This window comes from Phoenix dactylifera, unplaced genomic scaffold, assembly GCF_009389715.1.
Source record: "Phoenix dactylifera cultivar Barhee BC4 unplaced genomic scaffold, palm_55x_up_171113_PBpolish2nd_filt_p 000143F, whole genome shotgun sequence".
In the NCBI taxonomy this organism is placed as follows: Eukaryota; Viridiplantae; Streptophyta; class Magnoliopsida; order Arecales; family Arecaceae; genus Phoenix; species Phoenix dactylifera.
The window spans coordinates 569,714-589,445 of record NW_024067698.1 but is presented as its reverse complement, the minus strand read 5'-3'; the positions used below and the strand labels follow the sequence as shown (position 1 = coordinate 589,445).

The 19,732-nt window shown below is 41.4% G+C and overlaps 1 protein-coding gene across 1 annotated transcript; it reads left to right on the top strand.

Annotated features, from left to right (window-relative positions):
* Positions 1–521: 521 nt before the first annotated feature.
* Positions 522–11,912, top strand: LOC103711982 (chloride channel protein CLC-f). The gene is given in 10 exon segments (XM_008798336.2): positions 522–1,050; positions 2,257–2,659; positions 3,060–3,254; positions 4,653–5,107; positions 5,191–5,295; positions 7,402–7,599; positions 7,601–7,639; positions 7,806–8,027; positions 8,877–9,109; positions 11,195–11,912. Coding segments are annotated over 10 exon segments (2,274 nt in total). The 5' UTR covers positions 522–702; the 3' UTR covers positions 11,271–11,912.
* Positions 11,913–19,732: the final 7,820 nt, after the last annotated feature.

Genomic DNA, 19,732 nt, shown 5'->3' with positions numbered 1-19,732 from the left:
AAATGGATGCAAGTGAAAGCCTCTTAACCGTTTATCAAAAAAAAAAAAAAAAAAGCCTTTTAACCCATGAAGCGGGACATGATTTGCCACCTGGAAGTGACAGCTGATCCGCTTTCTATTTTACTTCTGATCCGCTGCTCCGACTTGGAACAGACAACACCAAAAAGAAAACAGAAACGAGTAGTAAAAAAAACCGCAAAACTCAATGGGCCCCACTAAAATTTTCCTACGTGGCCTTTACTCATTCATTTTTATGCAATGATGTGTTGCTTATGCCAGACATAATCATCACCTTCCAAACCACCGTGCTCGCTCATCAACGGATCAAGTGAAGCCGACATAACATGATACAGCTAGAAGTCAACCTCCGTCCCTGCCACCTACCCAACTTCAAGTGGGCCCCACTTCGAAACCACTTTAGACTGCTTGGCTCGCACGAGCAACGACCGCCGCTTGCCCTTTTCCCGCTCCCTATATAATCAAAGGAGACCGGAAAACAAGAGGTAAGCAATAAAGAAAAAATAAAGCCATTTTTAAATTTATTCATTCTTTTAATTTCTCCGCCATCCTCCTCGGCAATCGGCGAGGTGAAGAACAAACCCCCACCCCGAGATCTCTTTCTAGGGTCTTGAGATCCGCTTCGATCGGCGACACCACCGCAATGGAATTCTAGGGTTTCTTCGAGGATTCGGGGAGGGCTCGATGTCGGGGGAAGAGTACGGGACCGACGACCACAAGGCCCTCCTCAGATCCGCTCCCTCGGCGTCCGACTCCGATCTGGAGGCCAACGGGCTGCCGGCGGTGGCGACGCCGACGTCCGCAAGGAGGAGCGGGATCGGGGACCTTCTGAGGCACCTGGATCGTGGTCTCTCTAGCCGGAGCTGGAGCCGGAGCCGCCGGTACACGGACCACGGGGGATCGCCTTTGGCGTTCGATGACCCGGCACACGACCCCCTCGGCGACGGCGCGCCGCCGGAGTGGGCGCTGCTGCTTATTGGGTGCCTTCTTGGTCTCGCCACCGGTATTTGCGTCGCTGCCTTTAACCATGGGGTAAGGAGCTGCCCCCCCGAGGTTTTTAACCTTTTTGTTTTCCTGTTACTTTGATTGGAGTCAGGAATCATTAATTGAGTTTGGCGTTTTCGCCATCATGTTGAAGTCAGTATGGAACTACGAATGGTAGCCGAAATTGTGTTTTTTTTTTTTTTTATTGTATATAAAGAGTCATCTTTACGTGATTTGTGTATAAGTTATTGAATCCAAAGAGGTTTGGCCTGAATCGGGTAGGGGATATGAATAGACTTCTCGTCTTGGGGGACTTGAAATCATAAGCAAAGTGGAAACCAGAAGGTCAAGTTGGTTTTATGAGTCGGAGCTTTGATGTTATGCTTACTGTAATAGATATCTGGTGTTTCTAACTGAATTACGGGAGAGCTTTACAAATTTAAGGCCGCCTGACTGCAGATTATCAAGCTATTATATGGATTTGAAGCGGTCACTTTGAGTTTGTCCAGCATTAAGTTTAGATCTCAACTTTGCAGTTATGTGGTCATACCAAGAAACTATGTGTTTCTCTTTATAAAATATCATGAACTATTTGCAGGTCTAGAAAAACTATGCCTTCTTTCTTTTAATATTTATGCGACAATTTCATCTAAGCTTGCAAGTATACAAAGATTTGGGTCACTCTGGTACCTACAGAACCAATGGAATAATGAATTGCAAAATTCATTAGTGGCATGCAGATATCTTAAAATGTGGCATTCAACCAAGTAGTCAATCGGTTTCATTTAATAGTTCACTTTCAATTTATGCTAAAAAAGGTTTGCAATACATAGAGTTGGGTCACTCTGGTGCCTACAGAACCAATGGAATAATGAATTTGCAAATTTCATTAGTGGTATGCACATATCTTAAAATGTGGCATTCAACCAAGTAGTCAATCAATTTCATTTAATGGTTCACTTAAAATTTAAGCCAAAAGGCCCCAGAATATTCCCACCTTTGAGCATGAAACTTCTGATATTTTGAGCAGTTCAAGCCACTTAAGCTAGCTTTTAATTTAGTGTTGAATCATACTCATCTTCGAGTCAAGTGTAAGCAACACCCTATAGGCAATTCTACAATCATAATTGAGATACCAGTCTATATTGACTTCCTCTTGTTTTGGAACTCTTTCTGAATCCCACAAAATTTTGAAATTTTGAACTTGCGCTTACATAATCCTAAAATATGCAATTGTGGCAATATTTTGGATAGGTGCATGTAATACACGAATGGGCATGGGCAGGTACCCCAAATGAGGGTGCTGCCTGGCTGCGCTTACAGAGACTGGCTGATACTTGGCACAGAATACTGTTAATTCCTGTTACAGGAGGAGTTGTTGTCGGCATGATGCATGGATTACTTGAAATATTCGAGCAGATAAAGCAGTCAAGATCTTCACAGAGGCAAGGTATTGATTTGCTGGCTGCAATGTTTCCAACGATAAAGGCCATCCAGGCTGCAGTTACTTTGGGCACAGGTTGTTCATTAGGCCCTGAGGGGCCCAGCGTCGATATTGGCAAATCTTGTGCAAATGGGTGTTCGGAAATGATGGAGAACAATAGAGAAAGGAGGATTGCTCTTGTTGCAGCTGGTGCAGCTGCTGGGATTGCTTCAGGTATAGCTTTTAATTTACTTTTCTTTTTAGGTTCCAAATTATGTTGTCAGTTTTCCATATTAGGGATGTTCCACTTTTTTGAGACGTCATAAAGATGCAAAGTTTATTAGTAAAATGGGCTGATATCAAGGGACAGGGCTGTGTTCGCGAGATTTTATTCACTTTTTCCATTCTTTGCTGTTTTATTGTTTCTCTAGAAATGAGTTTGACCTTTCTTTGTAACCCTTGGGCTGAATATTCTGCCTATATGAGAGTACATTCTGAGATTTTTTTTAAAAAAAATTATAACACCAGTTTCATTTTTATTTATTTTGTCACTCATCAATCTTCTTTCGCATTATGTTGTTTAGTTCACTGGATGCATCAAAGAAATTGTTATGTGATCTTGTGTGGATTTCAGGTTTCAACGCAGCAGTTGCTGGATGTTTCTTTGCTATTGAAACTGTGCTGAGGCCACTTCGAGCAGAAAACTCTCCTCCATTTACAACTGCTATGATAATATTGGCTTCTGTTATATCATCCACAGTATCAAATGTTTTACTTGGAGAAAAGCCAGCTTTTATTGTGCCGACGTATGAATTAAAATCTGCTGCTGGTATTTTATCTTTATCTAACCCACTTTGATATTATCAGCGGTAGTTATCAGTATATATTATTGTGGAAGCATGCTGTTAGTTTTATGGAAGGTGGGACAAACTTTTGCATCTTGTTTCTATTCCATCTGTAAAATTTTTGTTGATCAAAGAATCCATGATCAATTCCATGTAGCATTTGCTATTTTTCAGTGTGTGTGATTGACTAAATTTTATTATGCTATGCGGCATAATAAGCTGAGATGCATGTAGGAAAGTTTTGGTGGGGGGAGATATTACTATGATGTCGCCCCTTAATATCTTCCACCTTTTCTGATGTCACTTGCATTTCTGTGACATCATTTATGGACATGCTGTGATGATTAAACAAGATATCACAGTTCCCATTTTGTGGATATTGGTCTGCCGAAAGTTAATTAACAAACATCTCCGTTAAAATAAATGATTTATTTGAATATGAAAATTTGTTTAGGCAGTCAAAGAAAGGCCTACTTTGGGCTTGATAGGGTTGGAAAGGATTAAAACTTAGGCCTGCTGCTTGCTGTTACGATCAGCAAAGTGTCATGATGTGGAAGGCGTTATTTAGAATCATAGTGAACATTCGGGAAGGGTACTGCCAGAAATGTATATCTAGGCTATGATCTTTTTTGCTTTCTTGTTTCCTAGTGGGTATTGGCATGATACAGTGAGTGCGAAATACTAAGGACCCAGATTCGTGCTTCACTAGACTGACTCCTATTAGTTTTAATCAATAGGCTAGCTGATACTTTGGAGGTTATTGTTGGCATTCAGAACAAAGAAAGGAAATTTGTTTGGCCTTTTGCCTTCCTCTTTTCACCTTCATGCTGTTTCTTTTCCTCATCTTTTTCTAATCTTACTTAACCCTCATCCGATCACATCAGAAACCTAAATCCCATTTAGAATGTATGGCACTTTTCTTCCACCATCTTACTTTAAGGGACCCTAGCCTCCATTCCTGGCAGCCACTAATCAGATAAGGGCTATTTGGCTGTCTGTCAGTTTTACTTAAATATATAGTCATAATGTAATTCTTTATGAAACAAATGTTTGAAGAACAAAGGGGTGCTTCTTTTGTAAAACTCCTTTTGAAGATTTATGATCTGTTAATTTCTTGAAATAAGTTTTATGAAAAGCAGCAAACATGAATTTCATAGAATTCGCTTATTTTTTTTATGTAACTTTGTCTTAGAACTTGATAACCAGTGAGCTTTTAAGTTGAAGGCCGGATAAAAACATTGGGCGGAGCTTATAAGTAGAAAGATGCTTGTGAAAACTTGTGCATATGGGTACTTGTCATTGAATGTGCGACTGACTTGCATTAATTTATGCTTGTATTTTATTCTTAATATTGTAGCCTGACCATCCCTTCTCCCATGCAGAATTACCTCTATACCTTATTCTAGGGATGCTGTGTGGAGCAGTGAGTGTGGCTTTCACTTGGTTGGTAGTTTGGTTCTCAAAATCATTTGATTATATAAAAGAAAGGTTTGGTCTTCCTGCTGTTGTATGTCCTGCCTTAGGTGGCTTAGGTGCAGGCATGATAGCTCTTAGGTATCCTGGAATATTGTACTGGGGTTTCACCAATGTTGAAGAAATCCTACACACGGGGAAGAGCGCTTCAGCCCCTGGAATTTGGCTGTTAACTCAGCTAGCTGGGGCGAAAGTAATAGCAACTGCTCTTTGCAAGGGTTCTGGTCTTGTAGGTGGTCTTTATGCTCCAAGCTTGATGATTGGTGCTGCTGTTGGCGCTGTTTTTGGTGGTTCAGCTGCACAAGTGATAAACTCAGCAATTCCAGGAAATGCTGCTGTTGCCCAACCACAAGCCTATGCATTGGTAAATTTTGTGAATCATTTAGGCAAAGTTCAATTAAAGTTTTGGTCCTTGCAAAATAGTTTTTGAGTTTCTTCTGCATACAGGTTGGAATGGCTGCTACGCTAGCTTCAGTTTGTTCAGTTCCACTGACCTCAGTATTGCTCCTCTTTGAGCTAACAAAGGATTACAGAATATTGCTTCCACTCATGGTAAAAGTTTACCTCTATATAAGTGTATATTTATATATTTTAGATATATGCATACATATACATACACAGATACATATACATACATGTACATGTACACACACACACACACACACATATATATATATGATTGTGTGTGTGTATTATATGTATAGATGAATCATGCATGTATCACATGTTTTATATGGGTTTGGCCCTGCTTATGGGAAATTCGGCTTCTACAGTTCTCATGATATTTGTAGTATCCATCTTGCCTTCTGAATTTGTATGACTTCCCATTGTTTTATAACCAATATCTTGCAAACTCATCTAAAACCATTTTTCTCTCTGGCCCGTTCCCTTCTTTTCTTGATCCTCGTTTCTTCTTGGGTGAATAATTCTTTTTAATCTAGCTTTGTTAGTTATAGAAAAATTTCTCTTTCGGTTTTTTATGCCTTGCTCAACATTGTTAATGTGCATCAAGGGTTCATATCTTGAGGATCAGTGTTGTAGCAATGGCTGGTTGGTATGGTTTGATCCTCGATATGCTGTACTACACCCTGATACACCTTTAGTGCAAATGAGAACAAAGAAGTGTACTGAGCAATATGGGTTTGATACAGTTTTGATACAATGGTGATATGCCTAGATACAGATGATATGGTTTGATATTGGCTTAGTTCACCCATTCTGGCCCTGATAATATTGGCTCATGGTGGCATGGTACATTCTAGCCAGTACAGGGTTGGTATGTACGAGATTTCACTCCTTGATGGCGGGGATAGCATGTAACTCCCTGGCCTATCTGCAGGACAGATGATTGTGGATCTAGTTGCTTAGCTTTTGGCCACCAGTTTTGCATCATGGCCCTTTATGAACAGCAAAAGACACCAAGGTTCACCCTAAAGGACTGTTAGACTGCTTATCCAGAGACTCTGAGTGTCTAAGGGATGGATAGTTTCCTTCTACACTTCAAACAATTTGCATGGTATAAAGGAGGGATCGGTCTAATTGAAAATTGATTACAACTCATTGGCAACTAATATATTTTTCTACCTTTCTTACAATTTCTGTACTAATAGAATCATCTATAGCCATTCTGGGATTCCTTGGAAAAATTAACTAGTTTCAAAATTTTTCTTTGAAGCAACTTCTGGTGTATTAAACAGTGTTCTTGGTTCACTTGACAGCGGGAAAAAATGTCTTGCTCTTATGTGCTGTTAAGCACAATTTGGTGGGATCAATCTGTAACGTACGCCTGCTTGTTTATGCACATTCTCACATACTAACTTCAGTACAGTCCTGTTAAAGCTGTTTGAGGTTGATTTTCTGCTTGATTTGAAGACATTCTGTAGGACTTATTTGGTCCTTGATTTTGGCACCTTGAAGTTATCCAACTTGTTCACAAACTCCATTTTGCATAAGGTCCTTGATGCATATGATTTTCAAAATCCGGTACATGTACCATCATTTTTGCTAGACCGTAAATGAAAAAATATTTAATGATGATTTAACACATGATTAGAATATGTGGTTATGATGATTCATGTTGTATACATCCATGGTCAAATTCTAGAAGTCTAGGCTGTTCAAATAAATATAGAAATTTCTCATGAAGCTTTCCAGGTTTGCTTAAATCCGTCATCACCTAGAACCTAATAGTATGGTGAAAACTCTTTTTCATTTTTCAATTTAGCAGGCACTATTGTCTACGAGATGATCTTGCACTCATGCAGTTTTGGGTTGCATTAGCTCGCTGTTGAGTCATAATAATATACTGCACTCCAGTCTGGTAGTGAACCATCAAGTTTAAGAATAATGAACATATAGTAAAACGACCTATTGTGAAATGAGGTGTTCTAATAGTTGTTACCTAGTAACATGCATGACTCAATATTTTGGCCATTCACAAATGAAATTCAGATATTTTTTGTTCTCTCTCAAATCTTAAAAATAAGTAACTGGGAAGTGTCATAGTGCTGCTGATCATTGTACAATATGATAGTTCAAGTTCTCAATTTTGCCTATATGGGTGAAAAATGAGCTAATACGGATTGTTTATTTGCTGATTTAACGAACTATTTAATCTTTTTTTCTTTTTTCTTTTTCTTTTTTTTTTTGGGTCAACAGGGAGCTGTTGGTTTAGCAATCTGGGTGCCTTCTGTGGCAAACCAGTCCAAAGATAGTGAGGTATTGGAGTCCAGGTCATCTGGGCATGGTTATTCTTCTCTTTTGTCCGCTGAAGACAGAAATGAAGCTGTCTGGAGAAGACTTGATGGAAGAGGTGATCGTGAACTTTCTACAGTAGAAACTGGAATTCACCAACATGGAGCTATTAACGGGGGAAGTGGTTCTGGATGACCTGAAGGTTTGATTCTTCATGTTCTTCTAGTTGGCGATTACGTTGGGGTATAATTTGCTGTGGTGAATTTATTCATTAACCATGTTCAATAATTTTGATCAGGTCCAGGTTAGAGTAATGCATTTTCTGCCATCATACTTCTTTATTAATTCAGAACTACTTATTTTATCAGGTTTCTCAGGCCATGTCAAGGAATTATGTTAAAGTTGTACCGACAGTTATGGTGAAAGAAGCTTTAAAACTTATGCATGATAACCATCAAAGTTGTGTTCTTGTTGTTGATGATGAAGATTTTCTGGAGGGAATTCTTACACTAGGTGACATTCAGCGGAAAGGATTAGAAGCATGTGGAGGGACTCCTCTTACTCCCAAGGGAGATTCAACAGGTTTAGATGTATGAAACCTCTGAGAATTTTGTTACCTGTTGGTTTTGATTATCATATTATTGTATAAATAGAACGGTTATTTACAACATTACACATCAAAATATTAAGGTTCTGGTAGAGACTCTTCATATGGAGCACTATTTTTTTTTTGCTCAAAGAGAGAGAGAGAGAGAGAGAGAGAGAGAGAGAGAGAGAGAGAGTGTGTGTGTGTGAGAGAGAGAGAGAGAGAGAGTTATCCACACTAATTGATGTATATGAGGCTGTTCTCTTCAAGTGTTCTCTGGGCTTCAGCCTGCACATCTGATTCTTTGATAATTAAGTGGCTAGGTTGGCAAACCAAAGTGTGTACATGGATATATATTCACATTAGCAACTCTAATCTTTGATGTGATCACAAGGGTAAGTGCTAATGCATGGTTATCAATCTTTCTTCATATATTGTGATGTAATATATCTGACTGGTTAAGGTAGGCTCCAAGTTAGGTTGAAGCCAATGTAGGCATAATCTAATAAGTTATCATGTCTGTGCACCATACTGGACTTTTAGAGGTAAATAAGTTATGGCCAGGCTGAATCCATCTTTCTAGGTAGCTTTTTGAGGTAAATAATCAACCTGGTCTGTACTAATTGATAGTTTATCAAGAAATAGTATACGTGTGAGTGTAACTGCTACTATCCAGGTCTCCTTATTTTAATGTATATTCGGTCATAATCTTCCATGTTGACTATCATTAAATCCCACCTAACTTCTAAACCCAACCTCTTCCCATTCAACAACACACCATTTTAAGGTTTCCAGCTTGCCCTTTGATTCGCTTTTTAAATACATATATATTGACTTGAAAATTGTTTTTCAGGTGAACAATTGTCTCATTTCATCATGCCTTACTCGAGGGTTTAAGTATCAGGGGATTGAACGTGGACTATTAACATGTTTCCCTGACACTGACTTGACAACTGCAAAGGATCTTATGGAGGCCAAAGGAATCAAGCAGTTGCCCGTGGTCAGGCGTGGGGGGGGCCCTAGAAATGGATGGAAGCGTGGACTTGTTGCTCTTCTTCATTATGATTCAATTGGGCGCTGCCTTAGGTTAGTATGCCCAGATTCCATATTCATGCTTTTGCTGGATACGTTTACTTCATGATTCCATTTTTTGGATTCACTTATTGTTAGCTGCACCAGAAGATTCAAGTAAAACATACATGAAAGGGGTGAAGGGGTGTTAGATCTCAACTCACTAGACCATTATGCCGTAGCTTGAAGAGTTAATTGGTAGTCCTAGAACAGTACTAAAATATTTAATGGCTTCTCTTCTCAGTCATATTTAATAAAAGATCTGGTTAAATTAAAATTAGTTTACATCCTTTTGGCTTCTTTTGGAAGCAGAATGAATTAACCTGAAGTAAATGGGTTTACTAACTCCTACCCTCTTTATTCTGAAATAAATAGCTCCTAGGTCAAGTGGGAGTAAAATGATTTGGATGGCAAAAATTGTGTCGCAACTTTAAGGAAACACCCAATTTGCCCTTCCGAAAAACTGGTTCATTCCTGATGTTTCAATGAGTATTTGGCTGAAAAAGGGGGCGGAATAATTGAGTTAAATGGCTTTTAATCCCTCTTATTTTGCTTCAAAAATGCAGCCTTTATTTAATTGTGTTATCTCATAATAGTACTGCAGTTTTTTACATATTTATTGTTAGATCCTTAATCTTACAAAATTATTGAGAGAATCTTTGGACTTATATTTTGTTAAGTAAATATATCTTATAGACATAAAATAATGCCCATCCATTTTTCAAGTCAATATTATTTTCTTGATATAAATATACAACTTTTCTCAGATGAATTTATAAAAAAACTTTTAGTGTTTAATGATAAATGTATCCTCTCATGGTTAACATTAACATAATCATTAACTTACAAGGAAGAACTCACAACATGACACTTTTCTCTGGTGAATTTATAAAAAAAATAATGATAGATTAATGTATCCACTCATGGATTAACTTTAACAATCATTACAAGGAAGAAATCATGAACATTACCCTTTTGCATCTACTATTTATGATGTAAAATTCTTCATGTCTGGCCATGCAAAGCCAGTTGAGTTGTCAGATCACATGCCTGGATCATGCCTTCGGACAAACCAGCTGCGCGTGTTTGGGCATAGTGTGGAAAGAAGTCACATTTCCTTCCTCTTATTCTGAAAAAGTACCTTTTGACTCGGTTTTTTTCGTGCCTTCCCTTTCTTTAGGGAGACATACATTTCAATAAGAAAACAACTATTGGTTCATCTTTGACGTCAGGGTTAAGGAGTAAAGTCGTTCACCCTACCAAGAGTGTGGCTTCTTTATCAAGTGACATGAACAATATAAAAAAGTTGTTATTCAGTTGGGATATTACCTTTACCCATGCTTCTTCTCTCATGCATTGCACATTCACCCACTAGTTATTGCTATCTTAAATTTTGTCGCAAATGACGTGTCCATCTTTGTGCTTCTTTGGTAGTGCTACTTTAAATTTTTCTGCATCTACATATTTTTTATTTATCTTCATTGGTTTCACCCCATCCATTTCAACCTTTTTCATGTCTGCTAAGTGTTTCATGCACGCATGCTGTTTGTTATTGATCTACATGCAACATCTAATGGTCACAAGATACTCAAGACATGGTTATCTGCATGGTCATCTGCCTTGTCCTCATAACTTCAGCAATGAGACATCCTAAAATTGAATATATTCCATTGAAAATTTGAACACTGACATACCAACTAACTTTAGATCCTCATTCCCCTAAAAACTCTCCATTGTGATCTAATGTAGGATTTCTCTTCTTGTTGCATCACTTAATAGAGTATCTTTTATTGACAGCATGAACTGAAGGATTCCTATTGGCTGTCAATATATACGGTACTGTGTATGACATATTGCCAAGGTTTTAATGCCTACACTTGAGCGTAATTGGAAACTAGAAGTATGTTGTTCAGACTTGTCCGTGCTATCGCTGTGTTCTTTATATAGATTTATATGTTCGTACCTTATTACTTTTCCATGCTCTCTTATGCCTTTCTTTTCCGCTTCATTCATCAATGATGTATCTACATTTCAAGCGGACAAATGTTTTCTCCTTTCCTCCTATTTAGCATCCCTATAAATGGTGTTCAATTTATGCAGAGAGGAAGTGGAACACAGGAAGACCATCTACCTGCATAGGAAAGATCTCCAGGAAATCACCACAAATGGGCATTGAGTATGCAGCAAATCATGTAGTTACCTTTCAGAGTTCCTCAAACTCATATACAGGCCATCTAGCCCAACCACTACGTTCATAATGGGGCACACTTGGAGTTGGGGATCCCATCAGTTCCTTTATTCCAATGCATATGTTCTGTTTTGCAGAGTTCTGCTCCTCTAATTCAACACGGCTGTATGCGCCATCCACACTGTATGAACCAGGCTCTCTATGCAAGGATTCTCTGAAGGCAGTGGATGCTTGAGCGAACACAATACTGTTTGGGCACATGCACCTGCAGCTTGTAGTCTTAGTGGATTTGGAGATACAGCATCTTCTATAGAGGATGTAGTAGTATTGAGCCAGTGCTTCACTCTTCCATATTAGCTGATCAACATTTTTTTTTTTTTTTACTTGATTTTTTTGAAGCTATAGATCAAGTCATGTGGATAACTGAGTTTCCTTGTATCACCACCCTATGCATTTTGGACCATTTGGGTACTGACAGGATGTTGTAAATCTAGTGGAACAAGCCTTGTATGAGTGAAGGTGCTTAATACAATTTTACAGAACAAATCCTTCAATATCTGCAATATTGTATTGTATACTCTGCAATGGAGTGCGTCCAATGGTCTTTCTAACAAAGAATGCATTTTTTGAGTTTGTACTTCGTCATATGAACTATGAAGATTCTTGAGGCATTGGTTAACTTAAGTGTCTTGTTCATCAAATCTTATCTATATTGGCGGCCGCATGTGGGGCTTTGTTTTCTGCCAGTAGGATCTAATGAAGCACCGCTGTGTGGAAAGGATTCAAAATTCTGCTTTGTTTATGTGTCCATTGGAATTTGGCAGGTGTGATGCATGGGGAATGAAAAGATGGTTCCCATCCGATTAAAACTAATCATGGAGATACTTTGAGATTTTCAAAAGCATTGGATTTGTTAGAATGGATGAGAGTTATTCTGGGTGGCAATGGCTCGGGTTGGGTCGGATTTGTGTTTGGTTGAGAAATTGGTACTTCATAAAGATTGCCAACTAAAACCCGACCTATTTTTTTTTTTTTTTTTGCGGAAAAAAAGGGGAAGGGGGGGAGGGAGGACAATCCTACCCCCGCGTAGCAGCCCCTACTAGGTTCTCATCTCATCAGGAGAATGTTTGATGCGGACAGAAATGACCGTGTGTTGGCACTCCCTCGCCCGCATAGCAGCTCCTACTAGGTCCTCATCTCATAAGGAGAATGTTCGATGCGGACAGAAATGACCGGTGTGTTGGGCACCCCGGTCGGTTTTACTCATACCCTCCCCACCTATGGGTCCGGCTCGTTACCCTTTGGGCTCCGATACGGTTATCCTCGTATGAGTACGTCACATCTGGCACCACCGAGGCTACCAGCCGACCAGTAGTGCTTCTAGATTCCGTGTCCAGGCGTGGAGCATCCGGTCTTCAAATTTAATCGACTCCCACACGTAAAACCCGACCTACTTGATCAATAATGTACAAACTGAAAGCTGACTGTGATTTGTTTATTAAAGGTTTGTTAATCTGTTCTGCAAAACCCATTTAAGTAACGGATTCATTGAGGTCACGCACTTGCAATGATACAAAGGTAACCTAATAAATTGTAGAGCTAATTTGGTTATGTGCTGTACAAATTTTCAGTCTTAGTGTTGTCGGCATGACATGATTATCGAATAGGTCGAATCCAATTCCAAACCCAAACATAACCTGTTTAATAGAGAAGCAAGATTAGAACCTCTTCATATCAAACACAAATCCCATAATTTCATGTCAGATTCATGTTAGGCTGGCAATTTGGATGGAGGATTACCACCCTTGGCAGCTGCTAGATTTTCAGAATGGAAAGAAACATGTTCACCCAGAGTATCAGATACTCGCGATTTCTTTTCCTTTCTCCAGTTATCCAAGGATCCATCGAGTGTCGAAGTGTCATGGTAGAGTTCAGCATAGATTTAACATAGTTATCCAAGTGTCATGCGAGAGTTCAGTACAGGTGTAACATAGGTCGCCGCTATTATGGCTGATTCAGAACATGTAACTGGCATTAAAATTGGCTTGTTAGGGTGCAGTCAACAATGGAAGTGAGAGTTACAGGCTATCTTGTGAGGTCTAACTATAGTCTACTATTACTTGAATGGTGTTTTCTATTTACCAGAAGCCAAATAGGCCATCAAGGCCAGAAAACTGCCTCTAGAAGCTACAGATACCAGTCAGCGAATTCAAGGACCTCCAAAGGTCATCCATGGGTCAAAGAATCAGCTCACATACACCATAAAACATCAAAAAAAGAAAGAAAGAAAGATGATGCCGCAACCAAAGCCAGAAACCAAAAGCAATGTTGGAAATAATAGACGACTTGCTTGTCGAGTCTTCAACAAAATATAGTAGCTAGTAATTTTCTTTTCAACTCTTTTCTGGATAGTTCAGTCTTGTTGAGTATGTAAGATAAGAATGTAATGCTGTAATTTTGTTTTTAGGTGGTTCAGTCGACTGTAGCCTAGTATGATGGGCTACATAATGAGTAATTTTCTTCTCTTTTCTGCTGCTGGGTTTGTATGTCTCGTTCAGTTCGGAACCTTGCAGTGGTTTTGAAACAGTGTGCTAACTTATTTTTACAAGACATGATCAGCTGGCGCACTTAAAAATAAAATTAAGGTCCGAATAGAGACCTGTAAGTAATTTACCATAACGAACAACACTCGATACAACCAACATACCCCCCCCTTCTCGTAAGGAAACAAACTAATCTCGCGTGCAGCGATCCTGGAATAATAGTTCATTTTTACCGCAGCAGCTACTGGAGAAAATAAGCACAATTAAAGACCTATGAGTAAATTAGTCAGGCAGCTAGCAGGACAATGTACTTAAAAATAATACCAACCTGGTTAAGGATCTGTGAGTAATTTAAGCTATCAGCAGAAATGAATTAATCTCAGAACGCAATGTGCCTGGACAATGTATTTTTTCCACATCAGCTAGTTGGCCTGCGGATTTAAAAATAATTTAAGTGCACTTAGGCGGCTTTTGAGTTATTTGGCTCTGGAATAGAATTAACTAGTTCGAAGGTATTGCATTCCCAAGCTAGATCACCTTTGCGGGCTTAAAAATAACATATAAAGAATCCTTTTGAGTAATGATAAATGCAAGACATCACCCATTTTTTATCACCTCTCAATCACTGGTCTATGTAAAATATATGAAATGACGATACTCGGGTCTCTATCTTTCATAGATAGACTACCATAACAATGCACAAGACTTAATTGACACCATCCAATCCTCATTCGCCAGCTGCGGTAGGTGATTATCATTTTCTTTGAGCAAGCAGCTTTAGCAAAGGAGAGATACCAACGGAGACAGTAAATTGGTTACTTCCCTGCAGGATCAACATGACAGATGCAAACACCGTGTGTCCCCTCTCTGTCCTATATAGACTTCTTTTTTTTTTTTTCTTTTTTTGCTTAGACGGATCTTCATATAGTGCGTGTACGAATACACCCAATAAATCAAAAAATACAAGCTCGTGTAGTGTCTGTGGAAGCTTCCCCTTTCCTGACCACAGGGTGTATCCTGAGTGGTGGGCCCGCGTAGGCAGCCACCCAGTCAGCCACCTCGTTGACTTTTCTGAATACATGTTGACCTCGAAGGCCACTCTATCCCTCATCATCATCCCTATGTCCCGGATTAGGGGGTGGTCCATGCCTTGCCCATCGGCTCCCCCGAATCAACTCGATAACCGTGGTCGAATCGTCCTCCAAGATGATCGAACTGGCCTGCAGCACCTGCCGCGCATGTCGAAGACTTGCCCAGGCAGCTCGCAACTCTGCCCCTGGAACTGACGTGTCAAACAACTGGCAGACGCCTGCTGCCACCATCTTGGAGTGCGAGCCTCGTATAACAAGCCCGCACTGCCCCACGTACCTCCATCCAGCACCGACTCGTCGAAGTTGACCTTGAGGAAGCTCGAGGGATGGGGGCTCCCAGGTGAAAATACTGTCTGAGAGCTACCTGAAAAGAAAGGCAACCCTAGGTGTCCCGAGCTATCAAAAGCTTTATCTGAAGAGGGGGTGGACCTGATCTCCATCACCTGCACTCGAGCGACTCCGCAACAAACCTCGGCGACACCCTTCTCTCGTCAAAAGTCGAGCATTCCTTGCTAGTCAGATCTGATGCGCTGTACAAGTCACTCTGATGGCCTCCTGACATGTCCGTGAACTAGCCAACCACTGTCGTATCACCTGTAGGAATTGTGGCCTCTCACGTCAGGCCTCATGCGGGATCCCTGTCTACTGCCATGTCGACCTCACCCATGTACACTAGAATAGCACATGATCCACCGACTCCTCTGCACCACATGTCTCGCACTCTGTAGGGATCTCAAGCCATGCTTGCTCAGTACTGCTCTCGTCGGAAGGCGTCCCACGTCACCTTTCATAAGAAGAGTGCTGTGCTCGGTGAAGCCCGGACCTCCAGATCTAAGTACAGTCCGCCCCGACTTGTGCTCCCGCTGGATAACATGGGAGAGGTCTCCCAATCTAACACTGGCCCTGCATGAGATATCCCAAACCCTGACATCTGGCCCCACACATTCTGGTACCGGAAGGGATTGGATCCTTTCATAAGGTGTACCCCGAACAACTATCGTAGTCTAGCCTTGTCCCACTCTACCCCACCTGGTGCTAGAAGTCGCACACCTCTGTTGCCTTAGTATCACCATGGTTGGCCAGCACCTCAAAGGAAAGATATCCACCAACGGATCACCAGTCACATCGATGCTCTGTCCATCACCGATCAGCCACTTGGTGTTTGCTGACGCAGTCAACAAATACCTCCTGATCTCGCGCCACATGAAGGAGACTCTACGACCACTCCATGCCACCTTTGAGCCCCTCGACCATATTTGGCTGCCATCACCTGACTCCAACGCTCGTGTGGCTCTGACAAGAACCAAACTGCGTGCCGAGCAATGAAAACCTGCGCCTCTCCAGGAGGAACTGCACCCCAGACCTCCCTCACTAGTAGGAAGGCAGACCTGCTCCTAGGCCACCAGATGCACCCTATGGCCTCCGCCTGTGACTCCCACAAGATGCTTCAGAGAAGTTGCTCGATCCTCAACAGAGTCATCTTCGGTACCACAGTGTTGTCCATAAGATATATCGACATTGACCCCAACACCGATCTGACCAGTGTCAATCTCCCCATCAATGATAGAGATGACGCCCTCCATCCCTCCAACCTGCTCGGGTCTCGCTGCACCAGATCCGAGCACTCTGCTACCCGTAGTCTCCAGCTTGTGATGGGGACTCCCAGGTAGATTAGTGTCCCCTCCTGCTTTGGTATTTACAGTATCCTCCGGATCTCCTGTCTGACTCTGCTCTTCGTGCTAGGGCTAAATGAATGGCTAACTTCATAAAGTTCACTCTCTGTCTGAATGCCGTGCAGTAACTCGCCAGCACCCTGCGAAGGACCTGTGCATCAGAAACCCACGCCCTGGTTAGGAGAAGGCAATCGTCAGCGAAGAGTAAATGAGAAATAGGTCCAGCCCCTGGTGCTGGAACATGAGCCTCCAGCTTTCGGCTGGTACACACGTTCTGCAAAGCACGGGACAAGATGTCAGCACAGATAATGAATAAGTATGGGGATGAGGGACATCCCTGACACAGCCCCATGGTGGACTCGAAGTAAGGTGACGGTGTGCCGTTGACTAAGATAAGGAACTTAAGCCCCCGGACACACCCTAGGACCCATCCAATCCACCGCTTGTGGAAGCCATAAGCCTCCAGTGCCCGCCAAAGAAAACTCCACCTGATCCTATCGTAAGCCCTCTCCATGTCCAGCTAGACTATCATCAAGCTTTGCCGCTTCGGTGCTCGCTAAAAAATCCCACATCATCTCTTGGGCCAACATAATGTTGTGGGAGATGTTTCTACTGGCTACAAAGCCCCCTGCTCTTGGCTGATGATGCTCGGCAATAAGGGCTTCATCCTGCCCACTATTATTCTCACCACAACCTTGTACAGGATTGTGCACAAACTAGTGGGCCCAAAGTGACCAGGTTCTATTGCCTCCTGACACTTCGGTATAGCATGATGAAGGTGGCCTTCTATCCTTAAGCAATCGCTGCCTGGGTAAAGAAGCACTGAACATCCTCTACCACAGCTCCCTGAATGATACCCAAATACTAACCGAAAAAAGAAAGGAGGAAAACCGTGAGGTCCCGGGGCCTTGTTTGCTACCATAGCCCAGACTGCCTCCTGCACCTCCCGTACCGACACCGGTTGGACCAGAGTTGCATTCCTATCATCATCAATACCCACATTCACCCTCGGAAGGTGGTCTCCATCATCCGAGTCTCCATCCTCCATCCATCTGGCAACGAAAAAAGTCAAGTAAGACCTGTTTGACGGCAGACTCACCTTTCATCCGATGATCTGACCCATCTCGCAATGAGTGGATCATGCTCCGCTGTCTCTGAATAACCGTCGTCCGATGAAAAAATCTAGTATTACGATCACCCTTACTTACCCACTGAACCCGAGATTTCTGTCGCCAGAAGATCTCATGCTGTCGTAGTAGTGAGTGGTGACTCGCTAGAAGCCTCGAAGGTTGACCATATCATTCACCGAGAGCACGCCTCCTAGGTCTTCTTTCCTTTGCAACGCAGCAATCGTAGTCTCCACCTCCTCCAATCTCCAAAAAATGTTGTCCACAACCTCGCGGTTTCATCGGCAAAAGACGCCTCTTGGTCAACTCTAGTTTGTGCGAGACCCATTGCATTGCATCTCCCTGCACCGGGACATGCCATGCGTCGCAGACAATATCCCAAGACTGGGGGTACAATAAGCTAAACCTTCTCAAAGCAAAAGGGGTTGTGATGACAAGGTTCCGATGAAGTGGAAAATCAGCAAGGGATAGTGGGTCCGATGCTATCCAGGGTAAATGACTGACTCGGCAGGTAGGAAATTGTTGCCCAAGGTGACAACCCAAGAGGGGGGGTGAATTGGGTTTTCTAAATTTTAAGGCCTCAAATTAATTTTTAAGTGAATGTGGTTTGGCTATGTGATTAATATAGGTGCAAGTGGAAGCAATAGTAGTAAAGCTCTAACAATTGTGATTAAGTTACTTTTAGAATTTAAGTTAGAGCAATTGCTTAAGTAAAAAAATAAACCAAGAAGCACACAGTGCAAACACAATCAAGTATAGTGGTTCGGTGCACCCAAAGCACCTACGTCCACTCCCTAAGCATTTTCTTGGGAATTCACTATAACCCCTCAGATTACAGTTGGATTTGTTTTCCCGGGCTCCACAATCCAAAATCCTTACAATTGGGGTTTTACGGGATCACCAATTAACCTAACCGTTGGTTTTACGGGCTCACCAACAACCTAACCGTTGGTTTTTATGGGCTCACCAACAACCTATGTTGGTTTTACGGGCTCACCAAACAACCTACGTTGATTTACGGGTTCACCAACAACCTACACCATTGGTTTTACGGGCTTACCAACAACCTTATAATGAATGAAAAATATAAAGCTTAAAGCTCCTAAGTGAGCAAATATAACAAATGTGCACTTCAAGAAGGGATAAAAAAATAATTATCGCTTTGAAGATCCTCTTTTCTTCTTTGCTGAGATTGTTTCACTCCTCAAGGGTTGGTAGAGCTCTTGAAGTCTCTTGAATTCTGGTCAACCACCTTCTTTCAAGATTTTGAGATGAAGTAGTGAATGAAACTCTCTTGAATTTTCTTTTTCTCTTGAATGTAACACTTCAATTCCACCCAAGATGCCTTCCTTTGATGAATAGTGGCTCTTAAATACTTCTCCAACCTCCAAAGATGACTTTCTAACCGTTGGAATGGAGAAACTAGCCGTTTATAGCCGTTGGAAGCTCAAAAAATACTTCTGCAAAACTAGCCGTTATGTTGTCAGCCGTGCTGGGGTCGACTTGAGGAAATCTGTGCCTTCTCAGTCAATTCCAGAAAGCTGTTTTTGCGGTGGCTGAAGCTGGGGTCAGCTCGAGCTTTTTTGGGGTCGACCCGAGTTATTGTTCATCTGTGCCATATGTGCCATATGCACCAGATGTTTCCAGAATTTTTCCAAAACATGCCAGGGTCGATTCCATCCTCTTTTGGGGTCGACTTTTTATGCTGTGCCAAGTTGTTCCAAAGGCATACCACTTCGTTTCAAGGGCGTGCCAAATGTATTGGGGTCGACTCCAAACTAATTGGGGTCGACTCTAACCATGTTTTTTCTGCACTTTGAAGGTTAGTTATGCACATTGAAACAACAATATGATATTTCAAGCAAATTAGGATGCTAGACACAACAAAATTTTATTCTCTTTGATAATAAAAATTACAAAATTACCCTTTAAGGTAATCTTAACTTGAAACTTTGTCATAATCAATTTCTAAGTTTTCTCTCTTGCTCTACTATAACCCTTATCTCAAATTTACTC